Here is a 23105-nt window from a genome sequence, read left to right as displayed (position 1 = left end):
GTCCCAGCCCCCAACCAAGAAATCATGTTCCCGCCCCTAGTGAAACTCCGTTCCCCTCCCTTTGGCCAGTTCTCCGGGCCAAGATGCTTTTAGACCGTTGTAGAGTCCCAAGTGACATGCATGAAGAAAAGAAAGGTTGAAAAACTAGTTTATACAACGTTAAGTAGTTACACATTGAATAGATGAATGTAAAGCCGAAGAGAAAGGGTCAATGGATATCATTAGCAACTCCACGGTTGTCGATGTTGTTAGGTATCCCAAAGCTGGGGAAAAGGCTCGTCTCAAAGCGTAATAAGTGCCAGGTCAAGCTAAAAATCGGCTGCTCACGGGGTTGAAAGGTCGATAGGGATTGGTTTGGGAATGGAATAAGTCGAAATCGAGATTCATTCAAAACGTGGAATTTTCGTGAATAACTCATGCCGTTTAATCATGTTCTCGTTCGCGCGCATGTGGTGCTGATCCTGCGGCGCCACCACGCGATTTATCGTCAGAAGAGCCGGGGGACTGCCTTCGCTCTGGCTCCCCTTTCTGGCCCCTCATCTCCGACCCGTACCGTGGCGACGCATGGTCCGACAGCAGCGACGACACCGAGTGCGCACTACCTCGGGTATGCAGCGAACCCTCGAGTGGTGCGCCTTCTCGGGTCGCGTTCAGACCGGGGGACAACGCTCTCGATGGGCCGAAGCTGTCCCCTCGGGCGCGAGACCTATACGAAGATATATCGCTTCTCTGGCGCGAGTGGCCACGCCGCCGGCCCGGGGGCGGATTTGAGATGGTCGATGGGCCCATCGAGTGACCAAAAGGGGGGGACCTCCTGCTGGCTTGTGTATTCGGGGGAGGTGCTGCTTGCTGCGGGCCCGTAGCCTTCCGCTTCCTCGGCGAGTCCACTAACACGCACCATTAGCGAAGCAAGTCTTAAAGGCTTCTCTTGCGCTTTGACGAACCGGCAGGGGTTGGGGGCTGGCTCGAGCTGCTCTGCGAAGTGGGCGGCTGCCAGTGGTGGAAGTAAATGGATGGGGACTGTGTCTCTTGTTGTTGCGAGACGGATTGTTGCTGGGCAAATGAATGCGTGTGGGAGGGGGCGCCCGACGGTGCTGCTGCTGTTGCTGCCATTTCGTTCGTGCTGATTCGAGGCAAGGAGCTCCCAAGCGGTCGCCCAACTGCCCCAGCAACTGACATCGTGTGTGCTCTCGCTCTTGTTGGGGAGCCCGGGCCTTGGTATGGCACAAACCCGCTCTGAGGACCAGCACCTGAACCCGGCGTAGACGGTACTCCCACAGACCCCGCGTAGGCGTATCCATGGGACACGGAATCCCTCCGGTGCTCCGGTGACATAGGCCCTTGGGCGGGCGGTAGTTGAGGCTGATGGCCGTGCTGTGGTGCCAAGTATTGTTGCGCCCATTCCAAGGCTGCCTGTGGCAGAACACCTCCGCTCATGCCAGCAAATACCACGGGAACCATGGGCGGCGGTATGCCGCGATCTAAAGATGTACGGAGCATATCATGTTCTAGCCTCCTCTGCTCCAACCGCAGTGTTTCTTGTCTAGTCTTTTCTTCTTCCTGTCTCCTTCTTTCCTCCTCCGTTTTTGCAAGCAACCAAGTCCTCATCGAGTCGTCTGCGCCCTGCCCTTGCCATTGCGGTGGCGCTGGTAACGAACCAAGCGATTGACTCTGAGGCGGAGGTGGTTGCACCTGAGAGGGTGCATGTGGTCCAGGAATTTGAGGGTGGCCTAGTCCAGATCCGGGTCCTTGAGGAGGGTTGGGCTGAGGAAGAGTCATGGCTGCCGGCGGAGGCAATCCACGATGAGGTGTTGACATCTCCTTGAAAGACGGACTGTTCTTGTGCGGAATTGGCGGTAGAGGTTTATGGGAGGTTTCCTGGAGAGTCACGGGGGGTGATGGTCGGGATGTCGAGGGAGGTGTCGGTAGGTCATGGACGGTACGGTACCCGTAGTGCACTGGCTGTTTCAACGTGAGCATCATGTCGACAGCCGCTCAAGGGAGCAAGTATTTGCTTGACATCTGTGGAAGAAAAAGATGTTTACATCTGGGGAGAGAGGGAAAGAGACAGGGACAAGAAGGAGTAAACAATAGACTTGGGGTACGTAGAGCTAATAACCTTTGCATAAGTGAGCTGGGTAGGACGGCCAGCTTAGTAGGAAGAGGAAAGGAAGCAAGCGGGGCTTATGGATCTTTTGGGTTGCAAGGCCCAGCCTCATCTGGTCGTCAGTGCCGCATACATATGTATGTAATATCCAAGAGTATCGAATTGGGCAGTAGGGTCGTGGGTAGTAAGTAGTATTTGTCCGTCCCAGGACCGGCGTAGGGCCCGTTCGAGAAACCCCGGGCTACTGGCGAGGGTCGGTGCTAGACTAACAGAAAAACCCGCCAGCCTCGGGAAGAAGCAAGCCAGAGAGATCTTGGAACGGGACGGCAATTTGAGGTGAGTCGTAAGTAATTCTGCCACTTGTGGCCGTTTTAGGCAATGCCCGAAGCGGAAAGTCGATCTCGTTCTGTGGATGTGGAGAAGTTGATGTGCCTGGCTTATTTCATTTGGGAGCAGTGCGTCTCAGGAAAACATAGTGCAAGGGCCGTGGGCAATATAATCAGGGTTGAAGGAATAATAGGGTAAGGGTAACCAAGAAGAGCAGCCGCCCAAGAGAACGGGTAGGTTGTGTCTGGGTCTGTTTGGGAGGAGCAGCAAGTATTCGCTGTAAGAGGGCGTGGCTAAGACAGATTGAGCGTTCCTAATATAACGGGCGTGTATGGACCGCTTAGTCGAAACACAACTAGTGAGGCGCTGGGTGGACGACACAGGAAGTGTGGCTCGAGAGAACTGGCAAGACGTGCCGTGGGACGGGAGGGGGATAGCTTTTTCTTTTCACGCCACTGCAATGACAAGGCTGTGATAGCTCGATGAAGAGCGAATTGAGCTTCGGCCCTTGTCCTCATCTGCAGTCAGGGTTCCGGGATGTAGAGGGCCTCCAGGGATCGCTGGAGTCTCGACTTTTGGAGATGGCGTGTCAAGCCCCAGTTTGGTGTTAAGCAGCCTGGAATCTTCGCCAGCACCAGAGGCTCGCACAGGCCGGGGAATTTTGTGCCATGCAGGGTCGATCCTTTCACAGTATGGATAGGCACCGTTCGGGGCTCGACGAACACTCCTCAGATGGGTGTGGGGGGGTGTATGCCGGTGTGCGTAGGCCAATAACCACCTCCAGGCCTGCCAGGCGCAGAGTAGCAGACTGGAGCAAGTGGTGGGTAAGCCACACACGACCAATGGATACCTGGCTAGCCTGCGATGAACGACAGCTAGTATGGATCAGATTACAGACGAGCAGAGCCACGAGAGGGGCAGCCGAGCGGAAATAACGAGATTTGACCGTATTCGTCCCCTCGTTACTGTGTAGGCGGGGGGTTCATAAGGGAGGAACCCACTCGAGAAGCCATCGTTCATGAGGATTGGACTCTGTTGTGCAAAGGTTACCTGGAAGTACCTCGTGGATCAGAATTGTGGCGCACAGTTTACGGGACAGATGAACTCGGCTTGCGAGGTACGAAAAGGCAAGGCTCAGTATGGCCTGCGCCTCTGGCAAGCTCCCCAGATGTCCGATGTGGTCAGGTACTCCGTACATCATTCTCGCCTCTGCACAGTAATAGCATGCGCAGTACGGCGCAATGAAAGAGCGAGCCATGCAGGTCGACCGAAGCGAACTCCCGCTCAGCAGATTGCCATGGTACATGCAGCTCGAGCCACGCGCTGCGGCTTGTGGCCCATCTCGCACGAACACAGTCCCACGCGAATTATTATCAGCAGGTTTGTATAGGTGGGTGCTAGCTAAGGTCGAAGGTGGGCTTGGTAACGGCGTCTGGGCGTGGGTGGGAAGCGTGGCGGAAAGCGACTAACTATCGCTTAGTTTGACTGGGAACGGACGACACGCAGCGGGGCCGTTGCTGACCAGCAAGGATCGTCGGCTTCGAAGCTCAGCCGGGTCCTGCGATCTCAAGTGTAAGAGGATCAAAGACAATCTTGGAACTGGGGCTGTTCTCACATGTGGCAGGGCTGGCTTGTGCACGTCGTCCAAGTGCAGCTCTTACAGGAGGGTAAGCCGCCGGAGCCAGGGTCCACATCCCCGTGACACGCGCACGGCATGGCGGATACTGATGGATGCTCGCGGCGATCCCCATGGCGTTTCCTGGAACCGGGAATGTGATACGGTCGTGTTGTTGACAGGCGGTCTGGAGAGCCCTGAGCTCCCTTACCACAGTAAGGCCTGCATTGGCGACAAACCCACTCATGTGGCCCACGGGTGAGTCCATATCCTGGGCGTGAGAAAAACCAGAAATCTGACGGGAAACTTGCCTTGTCGGGACCGACGGCCGGAGGCTGCATTGTTGTTTTCGTTGTTACCTGTTCTGTCAGATCGCGGTAGGTTAAGGTTGAATTCGTTCGTGCATTCTGTGCTCGGAGTGCGTGCTATCAGAAACTACCGGGCAGGGGGTGCGACATTCAGGTTATCTGATTCGTATTACGAAGGACCGCGCAATGTATAAGTCGGCTCTTATATACCCAGATTAGAGCGACTTGAACGAACGGACGTTTTACATTATGCCAGGATCTAATGACCCTACTGGACCCCCCATAAGTTATAGACCGCATGGCGGGGGGACAGAAAGAGGAGAAGGATGTGACCCTGTGCGACAGCGTTTCGGAGCCTCGATACTGGCAACTAGTGGTCTGAAATGCGAGGAACGGTAGGCCGGAAACCCGTTTAGAAACATGATCTCCGGGGCAGATGGTGTTGAATAGTCTCCATGAGTGAGGGGTTCATGAGGGGCTCCAGAACGAGCTGAGCACAATCCAGAGCGCACGGTTGGTACTCACTATTCGTTCGTCAAGCACGTACAGTAGGTTCATAATTCCAATGAAAAGACTGCACGGCTATCTTCGCCTATCAGCTACCTACATTTCATCGGTGCTTCGCGCGTGATTTAGGTACATTCGAGCGTAGGTAGCTAGCGCCATCTCATGCCACCAGCATCACACACCCGAGCCTCTGCAGCAATATGCGGCTCATTGTGACGCCCCTGCGCCGGTTACTATTCATCATGGAGACCTGTTTTCTTGCGTAGTAAGTCCCCAAGATGGAATTCCTCCCTATTTGGACATCTTGCGCCTTTTAGATTGCGCTTCGCGTCAATTTAGGTACTTTCAGGTGTTGGTTCGGGTAACCCTGACCAATCTGGATACCTTCTCGCCCACGGATGATTCCGCGCCCAGACGAATATTGCTCGCGAGATTGGGTGGACCCTGCGCGAGGTGTGCGTACGCGATTTATTAATATATGTCTCTGGCTCAGCGACATCCGTAGAATCCTTTGCCTCGCTTGCCGACCTGCGTGCGTCCAGTTTTGACCCTGGCCCGATGACACGTTGTGAGACCCGCCATGCAACGGCTCAGGAGCCGAGGAGCTTTTTTCCTTTCTTTGGTGGGTTGATGTTGCCGCCAGGACTCTGGCATATGAAAATACGAGTATCTGTATTGCCAGCGCTGGGCGTCATGATGTCATTCAGTGCAAATTTCGGTACCCCAGAACATTAAGATGGAGATGAGATCTCGAGGGTATGGCTCCAGTCATATCTTGTTACGGCTGGGTATACAACCGGTTCCCCTCACCGCCAGAAGCCAGAGCCTTTATACCATACTGCGATACGTTCTCGCTTCACTGCCTAGGCTCATCTTAAAAACGAAGCAAAGAGTGCAGTCAAGGAAATCCGAGCCCAATCGTCAGACGTCAGTGTAGTAAGCTGGATGTTGAGGAAATAAAAAGAGTTGCCCTTGATCAGTGGGAAGAAGAAGTAACTAGGTTATCATACGCATTGGGTAGTTGCATTAGCATCAGCATGGCAATCGGTTGACAGCGCTGGACACGAGTGCCCTGCCATTCAGATCACGAGCTCTGTAGGCACAATGCCGCCGCCGCCTTGCCGCAACACAGAACCTTGTGGCCCTCGTACGGAACCTGGCAATGGGGACACGCGTAATCTGACGGAGGACACTCATTGGCATCAAACGTCTCCCTCTGCTTGGACGTCGCGTTGTTACACATCGGAACGGGCTAAGTCGTATGCGTGAAGGAGAAGCGAACGAGCTGAAGTTGTTGGAGAGCCCACTTAGTTGGGCATAGACCCTCGGAGGCGTAACCATCAACGCGTCCCGGTTCGGTGACCTATGATTTTGCGTTCTTTCATCTGATCTTCTTGACGCTGGTGGTTCCGTCCCTGACAGGCCACAGTACAGTACACTATGGCGAGCCCCCCTACCCTGGGCTCTGTCCAATTCCCGCATCCTGTTGGGAGGAGGGAGGTGCCCCTGGGATTTCTATGAATAAACTGAAAGTGCCTGAACGGGGAAGATCAGACGCTTCTTGACGAATCAGACGCTAGCTCGAGTTGCACTGCTAGTATGCGCGGCAGCAGCTGGCCTAGGGTTTCGTCCGAACTTGCTTTGACGGGCATCCTTGTCTGGCCGCGATGCACCTAAACGGACCACAACCCATCTGACCTGGCCGGCGTGCCAACCAGTGACCACGAAGCCAACCCAACCCACCCGACGCTGGAAACCCCCTGCTGATGTCAGCCTCTTCCCCCATCGCATAGGGATTAGGCCAGCACGCCTTGACGCCGACGTGGCCGACGCAGCAGCTGTGGCTCTGTGGCGCGGCGGGCTGGCTCACGCCAATCTGTGAGTTGCCCAATCCAGAGAATCTGAAACAAGACCATCCGCTCCCAAGGATCTTTCTCCGGCCAAGCAGCTTACCAGGAATTGCGCCCCGCGTCCTTGGGACCCATCGCACGCCATGTCAGCTTCAGATCAGGGATCTCGCCAGGCTTTTGCGACTGCTTAATTTCGGGCCAATGCACGCAATCGCAGGACGAGTCGGGCATACGCAGCAAGTTACAGAGAGCGCTCCTTCGACGAGACGCTGCAATCCCCGCCGCGCACATGGATGCCACGACGGATCCGATCCGTCCGCCAGGCACTGTGCCCGGAGATTCCTGGATGGCATGGCAGGCGAGCGATGGCTGGCTCGCCGTGTCTACATGAAACACGCCGAAATGGGCAACCCTCGGTCACGTGCCTCGACCAACAGAAGAGCGAATCCACCAGCGCCTTCATCATGCACATATTGTTATTGTAGCCCACGACCTAGGCAGTCGGCAACGTCCGCGATGCCACTGTGCAATCACCGTTGCGGCCAACCAACGCAAGCCCATATGCAGTCTTCCCGACATTAAAAGCATTAGACTGCAGGTCATCAGCCAGCCCCGACTGATCTTCTTAGCCCTGGTCACAAGCCCCCGAGACTGCCGTCACCTGCGAGATCACGGCTTCCCCGTCGCGACCCCAGCTATGCCGGCCAGTCCGCCTCCAGGCTTGATGCAACGAGAGGCGCTGACGTACCGCCCACCTCTCTTCGAGTGCCCTAGAACATGCTTTTTGGAGGGATCTGAAAGAAAGTGCCCACGTGGCACCTCTGTTCCTCATGAACGCCTGTCGATGATCCAGCATCGCGTAATCTTGCTCTCCAAAAGTCAAACCGCCCACAGGAATGGTTAGCTTGGGACTAGCTGTCGGCCGGAATTCGCAACGGAAAGGGAGCCGCTTGTCATGATCGATGTGGGAAGCGCTACTGAGGCGCCAGCCCAACCTTATTCCTTTGGTGCCGACTCGCCGAAACTCGAATCAGCACCTTAACAACAGACGAGAGGACCCCGAATGTGTGCTATCAGTTGTACCAGGCCGTCCTGAAGGTGGGGTTCGGCCGAACTTAGCAACTTGAGATGAGGGCACATAGCTTCTGAGCCAACAGGTATGTCCCGGCGAGATGCCTACTACAGCGCCGAGCCATAATTTCCAACAAATCACGGTCAAGCGATCCAGCGAAAATCAGTGGCGGAGAGCAAGCGGACTTCCGGGGCGACACAACACATAGCAGGCCGCCGAAGATTGCATATTAATTTACTTGTGGAAGTCCACAATGAAAGCAAGGTATCAGGATCCATAACCCTCGCTCCCATCACCTGCTATATTTTGAGAATGATCACGAGAAGCAGATGTCTGAATGGATCCTCTGCGTCTGATGCAATTTACCCATATTCTGCGCAAATGACGAGCAACTTTCCACAGCATTGCAGATTGTCGATACTCGGACCCGATATATTATCTATCCACTCGAAGAAAAAGTAAGAAAGTGGAAACGAAGCAAACTGTCTCTGGGCATTTATAGCGCTCCTTACGCTGATCGACGCTGCACTAGCCAGGACCAGCTGAGTATTGCCGCATTACAGTCTCTCGCAAGACCACAAAGAGAGTGGAGCGAGTGCTATTAATGTCGTTAGCAGGAAAATTAAGTATTATGCAAGCTTGTCTCCTCTTGACGAGTGTCGAGCGTCCACCACTATTCAAGACAGAAAAAAATAAAACAAAAACGGACGACAATGTATCGCGTGATTCAACGACGGTAAAAGGTCACATGACTATCTATACATATCAATGCATCGCCAGGACAGGCCTGCCAGGTTACAGGTGAATCTCCTACTGTTGCCATTGTCCTCAACGCCTATATCAGTAGTTATAAACTGGGAAGACATCTCGTGATGGCTGAGTACACCATTATTGCCATTGATATCAACTAGGATAGCTTGGCGAGATCATTTCACAAACATCTAAAGCCCTTGAACCACGAAAATGGTAGACTACGAGGTTCAATATATATGATACCAAAAATCGAGAGAGAAATAGAGATGTGCTCACGCCAAACCAAACACGGACTGCAGAATAGGCAGTCATGCTGTCTGATCACGTTCCGCCTGCCTCTTCCGGTTTCTCATAGCTGTAGAAGAGGCAGGTACCACGTCATTGCGCTCGCTTTATTCTCCGCCACAAGGCGGACTATGGCATCAAGGCCCCAGGATATGCTGGCGAAGATTCCAGTTCTACGATCCATTGCCAAGCGTCCCTCCTGAAAATGCGCATGGCATCTTCTGTTAGACGTCTACTCAAGTCGTGATCAACACACCTGATGACTTATATGTGAGGTCAACTTACCCAGGCTTCCTACTGCCTACGTGGGATCAAGAAAGTTGACGGCGTCACGGCCGGCGCTTTGTGAAGCCCCATAGCAAGCCAGTTCCAAGCTATTTTTGAGACCAGAGATCTAGACCTATCACAGCAGCCCTAAATCTTGTTTTCTTTCTTCTTCAGCCTACATGAACTATTCTAGTTGTTTACTATTCTGTTGAAGATCCGCCGATCGCCACGCGACTTACGACTTGGTTACCAATTCAGCACAAGTACGGCCCATTAGAAAGGCCTTCGGGTCAAAAATCGCAAGCCACCATCGCCACAGTGGCCTTGTTCTCACTACCATGGTGCAGTGCAGTACACCCCTCCCGGCTCGCTTGCGATCTCGCAGATGACGGGCCCTCAACGCGCCAGTCCTAACTCAATTCGATTCTCCCAACGACCAGGTCCCCTCCCATGCATTTCCGGGTCGTTACCTCTTTCGAACGTAACGAGCGCGGCCCCTTTCATCAAAAGAAAATGCGACGTACCCCTCCCTAGACAGCCCAACGCCACAGTGTCGGCCGAACCAGTTCTGCACACCGCAGGGCTCATTTTGATTACTACCCGCTGTCGTTGTATTTACTTCTTGGGCTTCGCAGCTGAAAGAGCTGAGCGCATCCCTCAACACCGTTTTTGATGCCCTGCAGGGATATGCCCCTGGTTCGGAGGTTTGATCGCCGCTGGGGGGGCTGGACCGACGCGCTGGAGAAGCACGGCAAGTTGAAGAGAGGGAACGACGGACCGGGAAATCATGGTCAACTCAGGGCGGTTGGTGGCACCAGCTCCACGGCCAAGCCTCTGCTGATCTCATGGTCTAGACGAGTTCGGTACCCGCCTCAACAGCCCAGGCAAGCCAGGTGCCAGGAAGAGACAGGTCAAGCCGCAGATCATCAAGCTAAGTTGAGGCACCGCCCGTGCATCTCGCGAGCGACTACACTTCTTCGTCATCAATACCCGAATCGGGAAACCCGTTTTCACGAGGCTTTTGAGCCTCATAAACTAATACGAGTAAATTACAGGAACGAGGTCACAGATAAGACTCCTCACAAATTTGATCTCCACCCCGCGATGTCCGGGTTGTTTCGAGGTAGGAACAGTAAGTCAAGCCGGGCTCTACTTATGGCGTATCATGGATCAAGATTGCGTGCGCTCTTCACTCAACTTTGACCGAACACGATATCTAGAAAGGGCCGTTTCCTTGGATGTGCTAGCTGGGAAGAGGACATTGTCTAAAGCGTCAGGGCGAGTTGTGCCCTTGACAGCTTTTAGTTCGCTCACTTGACGATGTGCGATAGTTCATGCAACGTTGCGATCAACCAATTGCCACTGGACCTTCGATCTTGAGATACGAGTTGGAGTCGAACGATTTCTCGTGAACCTGTTCTTCGACGCCAGGGGATCAAATCGCCCCGTCCAGGGACAGGCCATCACCCGTGAGAACCTAAAGAGTGTCTGCTGAGAAATTGTGCTACAAGGTTGCGCATAGCACTGGGTAGTTAAGATTGATGCAGGCATGGCTATTGTCGACACTCACTGCCTGTCCAATGGGGGGGGTGCAAAGTAACAGGCGGAGGCTGGTTCATAGCCTGTGCGGTCTGCTCGCTACTGTCGATGCTGTATCGACGTTGGCTTCCATTCCTTGGACCACGGCGGTCTAAGGCGGTCTAATATGATAATCGGGTGTCTGCTGCTGTAGAACCATATCAGAACGCAAATTGACTTTCATTACACCTGGAGCCCTGAATGCTAGGAGTTCGGCTCAAGGGACAAAGTCCCATCACTGTAGCATGAGCTTCGTGTTCTTCTTTGTGGTCTTTGGTCGAGCTAAAGAAAGCCCGTGGATGAGCAGTCTTCCTGGTGATCACTAAAACGATCAACCCGTGTGGTAACGGCCACTCTCAATTGCTGGAATCAAGTAGCCCTTGAAGCTGAGACTCCAGGTTGAACCCATTATTGTTTCCTCCCTAACTCACCCGGAAGGACTAATGCCGACGAGTAATCATGGACAAGATTGGTGACGCATAGAAAGGAGCCTACAAACGAGAAACTGGCAATTAGTCCTCAACATTAAGCATCCAACGAATACCACAAGAGTCGCTCGTTCAATAGTAGAATGATTTTATTATATATTTAGTATGCTGGTGTTAGACCACCAGGGCCATCTCATTCTCATTGCGCTCATCGAACTTCGACCAGGCGACCAACGCCGGCTCAGAGCAGCTTGATCAACTTCGCAATGGTCTACGTCGCGCAGTTGGCCTGAGCGCAGAGTCACTCTCACAACGTTCTCAACGTTTACGAACTTGAAACTTCTCAGCCATATCAACAATACGAACAACCCCTCGGGCCGGCGCTGCTTCTCAGCGTTTCTCAACCCTGGCAGTTTCATTTGAGGCTCCATATCTGGATGCCAGCCGGTGAAGCCTTTGTTTGAAAAGCAGTCCCTGGTAGTCTCTCCCTTCTCACCATCCGCTGGCGTAATTGACAGACCCAAGGAGACCTGCGAGCTGGGCGTACAGATAACTCGGATGCTTCATATCAACTGAGGCGATTGGCTATCGGACAAGGTTAACACGAGTTGCCCAAAGCCTTCTTGTTTATGGTATAATTGACGGCTTGCTGATCCTTTGCCACGCTCTAAGGCGGTGACTTGGCTTCACCCAGCTACATAACAAGCTCTTCGTGTGTGGTAGAAGATGTGTCTAAAGCCGTGCTCTGATGACAGAGAGACAATACAGAGCGATCAGAGCGAGGGTTTTAAGGGCCGAGAGACACATCTCCGGTTCATCTTGCAGTCGACACGACAATCAAGGCTTTGCACCATATTCTCGTCGTTCATTGATAGCCCAACCACCACGCTTAGTTAACTATAGAGAGAAACGATAATGGGGCAGTACATGAAACTTATATGGGGAGCTCCAACGGTGGCGTGGAAATGGTCACTTTGTCAAATATCTCGATGCCCGGGTCGATAGAGTAAATATCATGACAACTTCGATGGGCACCCACCCAGTCGAAAGAACTGAGAGGAGCCGGATTTTCTCGTCAGCAGCCAAACTCGGTCTCGCAGATGTTGACCGTAAAGTATGCGCATGCCTTCAAACGCATTCAACATAAATTCACCCAATAATGTATCTAAAGGTGAAGGACAGTGACAGAAAGTACGGCAATGTACTACTGTTCGCCAAGTCGCAATAATACTACGACTTCAATGCGCGATTTCTTACAACGGAACGCTGGTGAGAAGAAATCGAGGAGCTGGATACCGCCAGGGGATGTCTGATACATTTACGACTGGAAAACACCTATTTGGGAAACAAATGGTGAATAGGATGCTTCTTAGACGTTGAAAGAGGGAGAAATCTGTTGAGCCGTTGGTTTTCCTAATCGTGAGTTATAACACTCCCAGTACGCCATGGACCACAATTTCGGAAAGCGTACAAAGAGAGACCTTCACAAGTAAACGACTAAGAAGATGTCTATCATGGTGGCAGTGGGACATTCAATCTTGAGACATCCCCAATGGAAGTGTAATATTTACCCCTGAAATATGGTTAAGTTCAACAATGCCAACGTCCACAATTTGGGAATGTTGAAGAGCATGCGCGACAACCAGACACTCTACCTCTCAAACGACCTGTTCTGGACGACTATATTACTAACAGAGGGAAGGCATTGAGAAGAAACAGCCTCCTTCCACACTAGGGCAGTGTTCGTCAGCTCCAGAATGGTCGTTATGGCCAATGGCGTGTCGCAGGCTTCACAGTCATCAAGTTCTAGACCACCAGCGCTGATGAAAACCCCGATTCGTTTAGGGAAGCCGAATACTACCTGCAGTAAGGAATCGACATGAACCAATCGTCTCAGAGAACGAATGCTATTGCAAGACTATGGGGAGGCCAATCGGGCCGTAGGTTGATGCAACGGCCAGGTCACAGAGTGATTTCCCAGAGCCCAAAAGACACAACATAGGAAATAACCATATGCGAGGAAAGCATCATAGTTTAGAACCAAATATCAAATCTGTGACTGGCCGATACATACTGAAAACGGATTATATTTCTGTAACCTGGGCTCTGTTCTCGTGTATTCAAACGAAGAAGACCCGTGGAACTTGCTGCCGCTAACTCGACTGTTCTAGTCGCGGATCTGAAATCGTCACATCCACTATGATACAAGAACAGCTCATGTTTACTGTCGATCGGACAGCCCTTTGACTTCTAGATGAGCTCTAAGGGCGAAGTACCTGGGGCGTGTGCTAGAGTATGGACAAAAATTCAACACTCTATACATATGCAACGACAATCAAGTACCGCAGCAAGGCTGAGCGCACAAAACAAGTGGGACAGCAAGATACATAGCTACGATGCTCAGTTACACAGTGAATTCGACACTGCATCGCTAGAGGGTCAATTCTAGTTGTTTGAAATTATGCCACTAGTACCTATTACAGGGATGAGACTCATATCAGGTTCGAGGTTTATTTTCAAGTGGCTGAACACGGTAGAGCGCTCCGGTGCTACTAACGCAGGGTTGAACACTCATGGAGACAATTATAAGTGACCTCATACCATCGGCAACGGTGACGATGCGTTGCCGTGAAATGACTGGCTTTCGGAATCCGGATTTGACAATGTTAAGAACACTACTACGCAGTAATAGGCGCTTAAAGCAGAAGTAGTGCTCTTGCTTTCCAGCGACCCCGCTCGGTGGATAACAATTCATCACCACCGTCATCTTTGAGGGGAGGGCTCTCACTGAGACACTGGCTCCTTGAATTAAAAGTGCCCACAATAGCAGTACAAGGTTCTCGGTTCTCCGTCACGCGAGCCACACAGGTTAAATGACACCTGTGGCGCTGACGCCTGGAACACCTGCCAAGGGTAAATTAGGTAAATGCTAGCAATGACCAACGATGATGCAGGAATTGCGATCTCGATCGACTCTGTAGTTCTTACACTTGGATGATATACCTATGCGAGCAGAAACCGGTAATGCACCCGCGCGTAATGTTGTCTTGCAGAGCTAAATGACGTATAATGAGATTCACTAGCCACATCCCCTGCCAGGCTCGGGGCTGAGAATATAATGACATAGTGCTTTCATGGCCATCTGTGGCGTTAAAATCGTATAATCTATATATCCTCGACTCGACCCTTACATTCTAGCTATTTGTTTGACGATCCATTACATCTTCGCACTACCTTTCCATTTCTACCTGATAATCTATCATCATCCCAATATGGCATCCGAATTACCGTCAGGCGTCTTGAGCAACTTGGCCAGCTCAGTCAAGAACATTGTCACTGGCCAGCCTGAGGAGACCGAAGTCGATGCATCCAAGGCACCAGCTGCCAAGAAAGTGCACCAGACCGTGGAATCTCACCATGATGGCACAACTGTTCAGAAGGAGAAGGCGGCAGCTGTCGTCCACGAGGACGTGAAGGCCCATGAACATGAGAAGGTTGATACCGTAGTCGACAAAGACGTACACCAGGATCACTACCGCACCACCATCCAGCCCATTCAGGACAAGAATGTCCTCGCTACGAAGCACGAATACAGAGAGAATGAGGCCGAGCGGGACATCGACCATCGAGACAACAAGGCGAAGGAGCAGGCCAAGCGAGAGGCTGCCAAGTTCCACAACGAGAAGATTGTTGAGGATACCACACATTCTAAAGAGCGCGCGCCTACTAAGAAGGAAGAGCACATCCACCAGTAAGCACTGACGTGTTGAACATTTCACACAGCTCACTAATCATGACTTTCCAACAGCCACATTCACGAGACTGTCCAACCTGTAATTGAGAGAGAAACACTCCAAGACAAGATCATCCACACTACGAACCATATTCACGAGACCGAGCATCTTAATGACAAGCACCACGAGGCTAAGGTTGCCCCAGCTATCTCTATGGCCGACTTCGAGAAGGGTTTAGGGTCTCAAAGCGGAGCTAGTGTATCCAGCACGGTGGACTCGAAGCAGGGCAAGCCTCAGACTCGATCAGCTACGTCCACCAAGAATGGTCAATCTGGAATTGCTGTGGATTCCAAGAAGAGAGACACGACGTCGGAGGCCATGGATATTGATGCGGCAACGAAAGTTGGTAAGCTGGATGCCACGGAAGCTAGCAACCCTCTGAGACAATGAGTTAGCTCAATTGCTAGAGGATTATGCTGACACCCTTCCAGTCAAAAGACAAAGGGTTTCTTCCTGTCCAGTAGTCAACTGTAAATGTGCTTGTCACAACTAATATATTAAACACTATTACCATATCATTACCAAAAAGCTACTGCGCATTAATACCTGCTATTTGTGTAACAAAGACTGAACTATGAAAGCGTCGAGGTTTTACACGCTCGTATCGTATCCGAAGTCTGTTCCGTACTACTTCCTCGACCTCGTGATATATGCAGTGTGTGGTTCTTGGACCAATCAGTTGTTGCGTTGCCTACGTAGTACATTCTGTTCTTAGCAACCCAACAGTCTTTCTTCAGTGGGGGTTCTTACAAGATATTACATACCATGTCACACTCTGGAAACGTCATACGATCAGTAGTATAGGTGCTGTATTCTCCCTTAATGGTAGTCTCGGTCTTCTGTTCCGGTGCGTGAGGCACTATCGTAAAAAAAGACGGAGTTCACCTGAAAAATCCACGCCATACCCTCAGCAAACTTCTTCAGTTACCCGAGTCACGCGTTCGAAACAAGGGGACAGGATATTCTTGAGATTGGCTGTGGTGTTCCGATGGGGCTTCATAGATCAAGAGTACCCCAAGAATGAATTGGCGAGGTAGCTGGGAGGGCCAGAAGAGCTGAATTGAGGTATCCCAGCTCGCCTTTGGAGATATCTGGTAATGAGCGGGCCATGAAGGGTACTAAAAACACATCTTGGAATGCAGGTGATGACGGACATAATCAAAACAGCTATCATGAAATAATGCCAGTGGAGATGGGGTAACATATTGAGGATCACGTTGAAGGTATCGTAATACAAAGCTAGAGGAATGAACAAAGGTGGTGAGATCATGGGTTTGTAGTATTGCCACATCGTTGCGGAATGACTGTGAAGCGAAGATCAGGCCAAGGATCAAGGCTGGCAAGGAGGTATAAGATCTGTCAGACTTTCGCGCACGACGAACGAACACTACAACTGGTTAATCAAACGTCCCCTTTCTGCATCTATGACTCACTCCGTCGATCTGTGTGGTTTTAAGGCGCTGATGATCGGAACGGTATGCCATAGTCACCACATTGAGTATATAGGAGAACCACATGATGGGGAGGGAGTATATAGAGAGGCAGCTAAACCTATACTTTTCACGTAACTACCAGGGGTCGAGGTAGTAGCAGGCACAATATGTAGCAGGTGTGCTCTATGAAGGAACGCTTGGATTGCGTGTGAGATTGTCGCATGAGAGAATAGGTTAGTTCCTGTCACGCCAATTTCTTCTTACGAAACTTTCTAGTATATTTACCTTGACCTACGGCATTTTGGAATCAGTCTCGCTTGTTCCTTAGTCTAGTCCTCTTGACTCTTTCAATTTTCCACTACTTTGCCACTCTCCGATTGGGTCAACGCTGTTCTGGCGGTTGGCTTTTCCGCTGCACTATGATATCTGAACCAGGGCATAAACAGGCTAACTAGCAGTGCTATACCGGCGAATGGAATACCAATCGCGAACGCAGACCGCAATGCGCTGTTGTAACTCCGGATGATACCTCCTAGGTTCCCTCTAGGGAGACCCAAAATTGCTTCACTATTTGCACCCGCAGACAAAACCAGTACTGGATCGATATTAGGAGCAAATTGACGGAGTGCCTTCATTAGCTCGTTCTGAAAAACTGCTTGCGCTGTGGGGAGTAGGAAGGCGCTGCCCATTGATTGAGAAACTGGGGGTATCATTAGCACTCTAAGACCAGGGAAACGGGCGTGAGACGTACAGATGATGATGGGCGTGGCTGTAGACACATCTTTTGTCTTGACAACGACTTGCGATAGCATGAGCGGAATTGTGAGACAAAAGCCAACTCCGACTCCAAGTACGATCTGGAATCCAATCCATTGGCCTGCGCTAGATTTCTCGTCAAGAAGCATGAACAAACCTGATCCAACAGCCGCGATCGCAGGTCCCAAGATCAGAAAGGGGTTGTGGATACCTGTGGCGGTAATGAGACCACCGACGACAATCTGGGTAATGGTCAAGCCCAGAATGACTGGGATGAGCCGGATACCAGAGGAGATAGCCGAGACACCTCGGACTGCCTGGAAGTAAATGGGGAGCCAGAACAGAGCGAGGTTGAAACAGCCTGCAATGCTTTAAAAGAAACGTCAGTTCGTAGCCTCGCTTTGGGGGGTTATGATGGCTTACAAGAACTCGAAGACAGCACCAACGACTAGGACCTGATTCCTCCAGAAACTTGGCACGATGAGCGCCCTTTCTCCTTGGATCCATTGGTCGATGCCAAACAAGATAAGAAACGTCGGCGTCGCGACCAAAGTACCCACAACGCTTGAGTCTGACCACGGCTTCTCTACACCAGCCCATCGCAAAGCAAGAGTAAAGCAGACAATGCAGGCACAAATGAGAGCGGCACCAGGAAAGTCCATTTGCAGCAGTTTTTCTTTCGTAGTCGCTGGTGTTGGCGATGCAGCCTTTGGGGTACGAAATGCGAAGAGCATGGCTATGGCTGCGATGCCCCCACAAGGTAGATTGATGTAGAAGCTGATCGAGGTCAATGTATCTGTGAGCACGTACGATATGGGGATATCCTCTTACCACCAGCGCCAAGTTACGTTCTGCGTAAATGCGCCTCCAATCAATGGTCCTACCACGGAGGCGACTGCAAACGTAGCAGATAGTGAACTCGTCATCGCTGGTCTTATTCGCGGTCTCGAAGACAGAGAAATGATGATAAAGCATCCTGCAAAGATACTAGCGCAGCCTGTTCCTGTAATGGCCCGCCCAGCAATGAAAGCACTGCTGTTTGGTGCAAGTGCTTCCAGTTTGTTAGCAAGTCACGCGTGATCTGGTTCGGCGTTTAGGCGCTCACCGCATATCAGACTGCCCACTTCGAAGATGACGATGCCTATGAGGAAGACGAGCTTCACGGGGAAATACTTGTACGCTTTCCCCCATACCGATTGTGTGGCTGCCAAGGGGAAGAACATGGCTGAGCCATACCAGCCCACGTCTTCGAGGCTGTGGAAGTCATTGGTAATAGAAGGGATGGCGGTCGTGATAATAGTCTGCCCACAATTAGAGAGCTAGAACTTGAGTGGGCCATCTTATCTCGACGCACCGTATCGAGGGATGCGAGGAAGATGCTGAGAACAAGAGCAGCGACAATAGCTGTCAGGCGCAGCCCACCTGGATACTCGTGCTCCTCGATGGAGTCGAATGCGCCGGCCTCGCCATCTACCACAACTGTTTCCTTAGACATAGTGCGGAGAGCCAGCAAGGCGATGTTGTCCTGTGCAAAAAGGACTCGATTGAAGTTGTGTGTGCAAATCGACAAATCGCGATCGTTTCCCCAAAGCCACGGTCGCTAACCATCAGTGGGTTGGCATCTTGTTCCCTTGCTTGCATCTTGCAGGGGTTATCACGCATCCTTCCCCATGAGAAGACATTACACACACGCGTGAAATTACCCGACCAGTACGACGTATCCAATCATGGCTTTTCAATGCACAACTTCTTGTGTTTGTGTATGCCGAGTAGGGGCACGGCTTGGTGTAACATATTGGCTTGGCTGCCGTCGGCCCGAGTCGCTTGCCCCCTACACTTGATTCCCGCCTCTTCACACGGCTGCCTTTTGACTTACTATTCACAACGCACACGACCACCGCTACTATGCCTCCGGCAGAGGAGACAGATCATTTCGACGTTATCATTGTAGGCGCAGGTTTGTCTCTAGTTCTGGTCCGTGTTACAAACGACTAACAATTCTCTCTGGGCCTCACGGGAATCATTGCAGCGCAGCGTCTGCTTCAAGCGCATCCAGAGACACGGCTCGCCATCCTGGAGCGCGACTACTGCGTGGGAGGGGTATGGAGTGAGCGTAAGAGCTTGGAAACTTTGGTCCGTACTATTCCCTGACTGACTCTCTAACAGGACGAATCTATCCCAGCTTTTGGACGCAATGGACACATGGCATTGCCGAGTTCTCTGATATGCCTATGGAGCGGCCACCACCCGAAGATTGCATACACGACTTGTTCCGTGCCAAGTATACTACAAAGTACCTTGAAGACTATGTCGACAACATGAGTCACGGTGGGCAGACGTTACGAGATAGGATACACTTCAACATTCACGTTCAGTCTATCAGGAAGATCAACCACAAATGGCAACTCCTGTGCGTCGACATGACCAGCAAGTCACAGCAACCAATGTTCTCTTCGAGGCTCATGATGGCAAATGGCCAATCTTCGCTCCCTAATGTGCCTAGTTTTCCTGGCGAGGAGTATTTCCACGGGAAAATAATACACTCAATCGACTTTGGCCAATCTGACATCGCCCAGGACAAGTCGATCCAGCACATTGCCGTAATTGGTGCAGGCAAGTCGGCCGCCGATATGGTGTATGAGGCCGTCAAGGCGGGCAAAACTGTATCATGGATTATCCGCAAAACCGGGAACGGCTCGCTCGGAGCTGCAGCCTTTGCACCTATCGACTTGCCTACGCTATATAGAAACGGGGTTGAAGCCTCACAGGCAAGGATCATGGCATCGCTACAGCCGTGCTACCTGATTCCCTACCGATCCTGGTGGACATGGCTTCTTCATAGCACCCATCTGGGTGCAAAGCTCGTGGGTAAGATCTTTTCAATCCTGGATAACTCGATTCGTAAGTATGCTGGGTATCGGGAGAGGAAGAGTGACAAAGGCTTTGAAAAACTGGAATACGACAATGAGTGAGTTTATCTCTTGGCAGTTACTGTCTTCTTGAGTCCACGGCAGGAACTAAGACTTCCTAGTATAATCTGGCAGAATGGAACCGCAGGAGGCTGCCACTTCGCAGATTTCTGGCCTCTCGTCGCGGATCAGGTTTATGTTCATCGGGCCGACGTAAAGCTTTTGAACGGAAATGAGCTGTATCTCAACGACGAGAACGGCACCCATTTCCCTTGTGACGCTATTCTGTGCGGGACTGGCTGGAAACGCGGGCTTGACATGTTCGAAAACAGCACGCTCATGGAGCTAGGATTGCCATACCCCAAAAATATCGAGCCACAGGAGGAGGCTGCTAAATGGGAGAAGCTCGTCAATAAGGCAGATGAACAAGTCCTCAGACGGTTTGTCATGCTCAGAAACCCACCAAAGCACTACCATAAGCACGAAACACGCACGCCGTATCGACTATATCACACAATGGCCCCTGTACACGACGACTCTATCCTCTTCATGAATCATGTAGTCGCGGGAGCAAAACTGTTTGCTGCCGAGGCCCAGGCGATCTGGGCAGTGGCTTACTGGGACAAGGCGTTTACGCTTCCCTCTGTAGCCGAGAGGGAAGATGACATTGCACACATGGTTGCGTGGAACAAGCGGCGCTATCTGTCGAACGGCGAGCTTGGGCATTTCGCTGCTTTTGACAGCGTTCCGTACGTCGATAGGCTCTTGGACGAAATCGGCGTTACATCGCATCGAAAGAAGGGCTGGCTGGGAAACATGTTCGCTCCGATCATGCCTGCTGACCTAGGCAAGGTGTGGCAGGAGTATCTCGCACGACGAACGAAGCAGTAGACAAAACCCTACTGGACTCGGAATGCTACGTATCTAGTACACCAATAATAAACTACTCTATGTGCGCGGACGGATCTGCTAAAGACCAAAATGCCGGAATGATAGAAATTACTTTTCCAGTAGGACTATAGAATACTCGTATGTACCCGCGTGTTACATTTTGGCGACGGCGACTGAACGCCAGGGATGAATGGGCTGCAGTCGTTCTCAATGTAATGCCTCGAAAGCTTAATCTCAAACGATGAACGCGTATGCCGTCCCATACCTCCCGGCACAAACCGGTACTTCTTGATGAGTTACTCGACCCACCGGTTGGCATCAGCCATCTCCCTTGTCTGCAAGTCCGTAGATTGTCACAGCTCGTGCCTTGAGCCTTCTCGGTGTATTACACACCTACATGCCAAATGTATCGCAGATTCGCCGGGACAATAATGAGAAGAGATAACGGCTTACAGCCGCTGAAGCTCAGAAAAAGGCCATCAAATGAATACGATCTTCATAAATTCTTGTACAGCCTGTCATTGTGAAGCACGACCGAGTTACCGCCACTCTGGTGATAGGCGACCCGACCTGGCTAATGATATGAGCAGCGGCCAATGATTCCAAGCTTACTCATATCTAAACAGTATAAATGTTTAAGGGTTGAGTAGATGACTCTTCACCACTGCCAGGATTCAAGACAATTACTGTCTGACACCTACTCGTGGATCTTCAACAGGCAGACCTCAATGTTGACCGCTCAGGCTGTACTATGTAGCTGCCCGCCTGGAGGCTAGGCTTAGACCCACTCGCCGACCCAAAGCCCAGCAGCCACCAGTGACGTCCCTCCCTAACAATTTCCATCCAGACGTCAGCCTTGGGCGATAGGCGCAGCGGGCGCAGCACGCAGCCCCTCCACAACGGCACCCCAGACGGTTCGGGCGACCAGCAGCACGAGCTTCCCCTCCACCAAAGCCACGATACCTCACGATACTCCCCTCGCGCATCGACATTGAACACCACACCTAGAAGACGGAGCAGCACCGACTCTCTCGGTGAGCAATCGTCACCATGCCGGTATGTCCACCCCCGAGCTCAGCCGTCTGAGGGCAGAGCACTGCTCGCCATCGCCCAAGCACCCACCACCACCACCACCACCACCTGCACCCTCCCATCCATCCCCGTGCCGTGCCATGCCCATCCAAATGCTGAACACCACCACGCGCGCAGGCCTACAACTCCATGTTCAACGACGACCCGAACCCGCCGCGGCTGGTGGGCAACTTCCCGCTGCTGCCGCTGCGCACCAAGACGCGGGGGCCGGCGTACGTGCTGCCGGCGCCGGCGGAGGCGCTGGCGGCCAGCGAGTCGCCGGACCCGGACTCGGAGTCGTACGACATCCTGGACGAGGTGCTGTCGCTGTTCCGCGCCAACACCTTCTTCCGCAACTTCGAGATCCAGGGCCCCGCCGACCGCCTCCTCATCTACGGCATCCTCTTCACCAGCGAGGTGCTCGGCAAGATCCGCCCCCACCACGGCGTCCGCGACGCCCAGAAGGAGGTCCTCAACACCGCCCTCGACCTCAACTTTGCCATCCCCGGCGACCCGGCCTTCCCCCTGAACCAGGTATGTGGGATAGGATTCTGGACCAAGACCCGCGAATGGTCGCCGAGTTTCAAGGTGCTAAAGATGTTTGATGCTAGATGTACGAGCCCCCGAGAGACCGACAGGACGCCGAGCAGCTACGGCAATACCTGTCCCAGGTACGACAGGAACTGGCGAGCAGGTTATTAGCGAGGGTATACGAGGAAGGCGGAGACGGCAAGCCCAGCAAGTGGTGGTTAAGCTTCACAAAGAGGAAGTTCATGGGCAAGAGCCTGTAGATGCCGGCGCAGAGAAAGATTTGGGTCGCTTATGGCAGAAAGGGGCAGCGATGGATGACGGAAACTTCACAAGATTAGAGAGCGGGCGGCTCGCGGATGATAGAAAAGCTCTGTTTAGGGGTATCATTGGAACCGAACCCATTGCAAATGCCGACACCAGCCTCTTCCGATACGCGGTGGTATGCTTCATCTATTCCCCACCCTTACGCCTGTTGTATCTATTCGTTGCTGCCAGCCATTGATTCCCCGCTGGCTGAGCCTGACTGTGACCACCTTGAACATAGAGGCCACATCGTGAACTCGATCAATTAGACTCTCGAATTCTGCAATCGTGACGTCTGGATGCTGTTCACAATGGACCAG

The 23105-nt window shown here is 52.1% G+C and overlaps 5 protein-coding genes across 5 annotated transcripts; 3 read left to right on the top strand and 2 right to left on the bottom strand.

The window, feature by feature from the left end:
• Positions 1-423: 423 nt before the first annotated feature.
• JN550_006122 (uncharacterized protein) lies at positions 424-1983 on the bottom strand (the record flags this gene model as incomplete). Its single annotated transcript, XM_049317826.1, has 2 exons — positions 424-887; positions 945-1983. The coding sequence occupies 2 exons, from the start codon at positions 1981-1983 to the stop codon at positions 424-426; spliced, it is 1503 nt and encodes a 500-aa protein (XP_049172008.1).
• Positions 1984-14369: 12386 nt separating this feature from the next.
• JN550_006121 (uncharacterized protein) lies at positions 14370-15281 on the top strand (the record flags this gene model as incomplete). The annotated part of the gene is made up of 2 exons (XM_049317825.1): positions 14370-14848; positions 14906-15281. 2 exons carry the CDS (start codon positions 14370-14372, stop codon positions 15279-15281), a joined length of 855 nt encoding a protein of 284 aa, XP_049172007.1.
• Positions 15282-16671: 1390 nt separating this feature from the next.
• On the bottom strand, positions 16672-18575 carry JN550_006120 (uncharacterized protein; the record flags this gene model as incomplete). The annotated part of the gene is made up of 6 exons (XM_049317824.1): positions 16672-17024; positions 17076-17449; positions 17504-17857; positions 17912-18131; positions 18186-18381; positions 18435-18575. 6 exons carry the CDS (start codon positions 18573-18575, stop codon positions 16672-16674), a joined length of 1638 nt encoding a protein of 545 aa, XP_049172006.1.
• Positions 18576-18985: 410 nt separating this feature from the next.
• JN550_006119 (uncharacterized protein) lies at positions 18986-20880 on the top strand (the record flags this gene model as incomplete). The annotated part of the gene is made up of 4 exons (XM_049317823.1): positions 18986-19037; positions 19110-19193; positions 19247-20048; positions 20112-20880. 4 exons carry the CDS (start codon positions 18986-18988, stop codon positions 20878-20880), a joined length of 1707 nt encoding a protein of 568 aa, XP_049172005.1.
• A 1050-nt stretch (positions 20881-21930) lies between these two features.
• JN550_006118 (uncharacterized protein) lies at positions 21931-22742 on the top strand (the record flags this gene model as incomplete). The annotated part of the gene is made up of 3 exons (XM_049317821.1): positions 21931-21936; positions 22090-22485; positions 22563-22742. 3 exons carry the CDS (start codon positions 21931-21933, stop codon positions 22740-22742), a joined length of 582 nt encoding a protein of 193 aa, XP_049172004.1.
• Positions 22743-23105: the final 363 nt, after the last annotated feature.

Source organism: Neoarthrinium moseri (assembly GCF_022829205.1).
Source record: "Neoarthrinium moseri strain CBS 164.80 chromosome Unknown scaffold20_Wmoseri_CBS_16480, whole genome shotgun sequence".
In the NCBI taxonomy this organism is placed as follows: Eukaryota; Fungi; Ascomycota; class Sordariomycetes; order Amphisphaeriales; family Apiosporaceae; genus Neoarthrinium; species Neoarthrinium moseri.
Note: the sequence above shows the minus strand (reverse complement) of the source record. Positions and strands in the feature narration are given on the sequence as shown.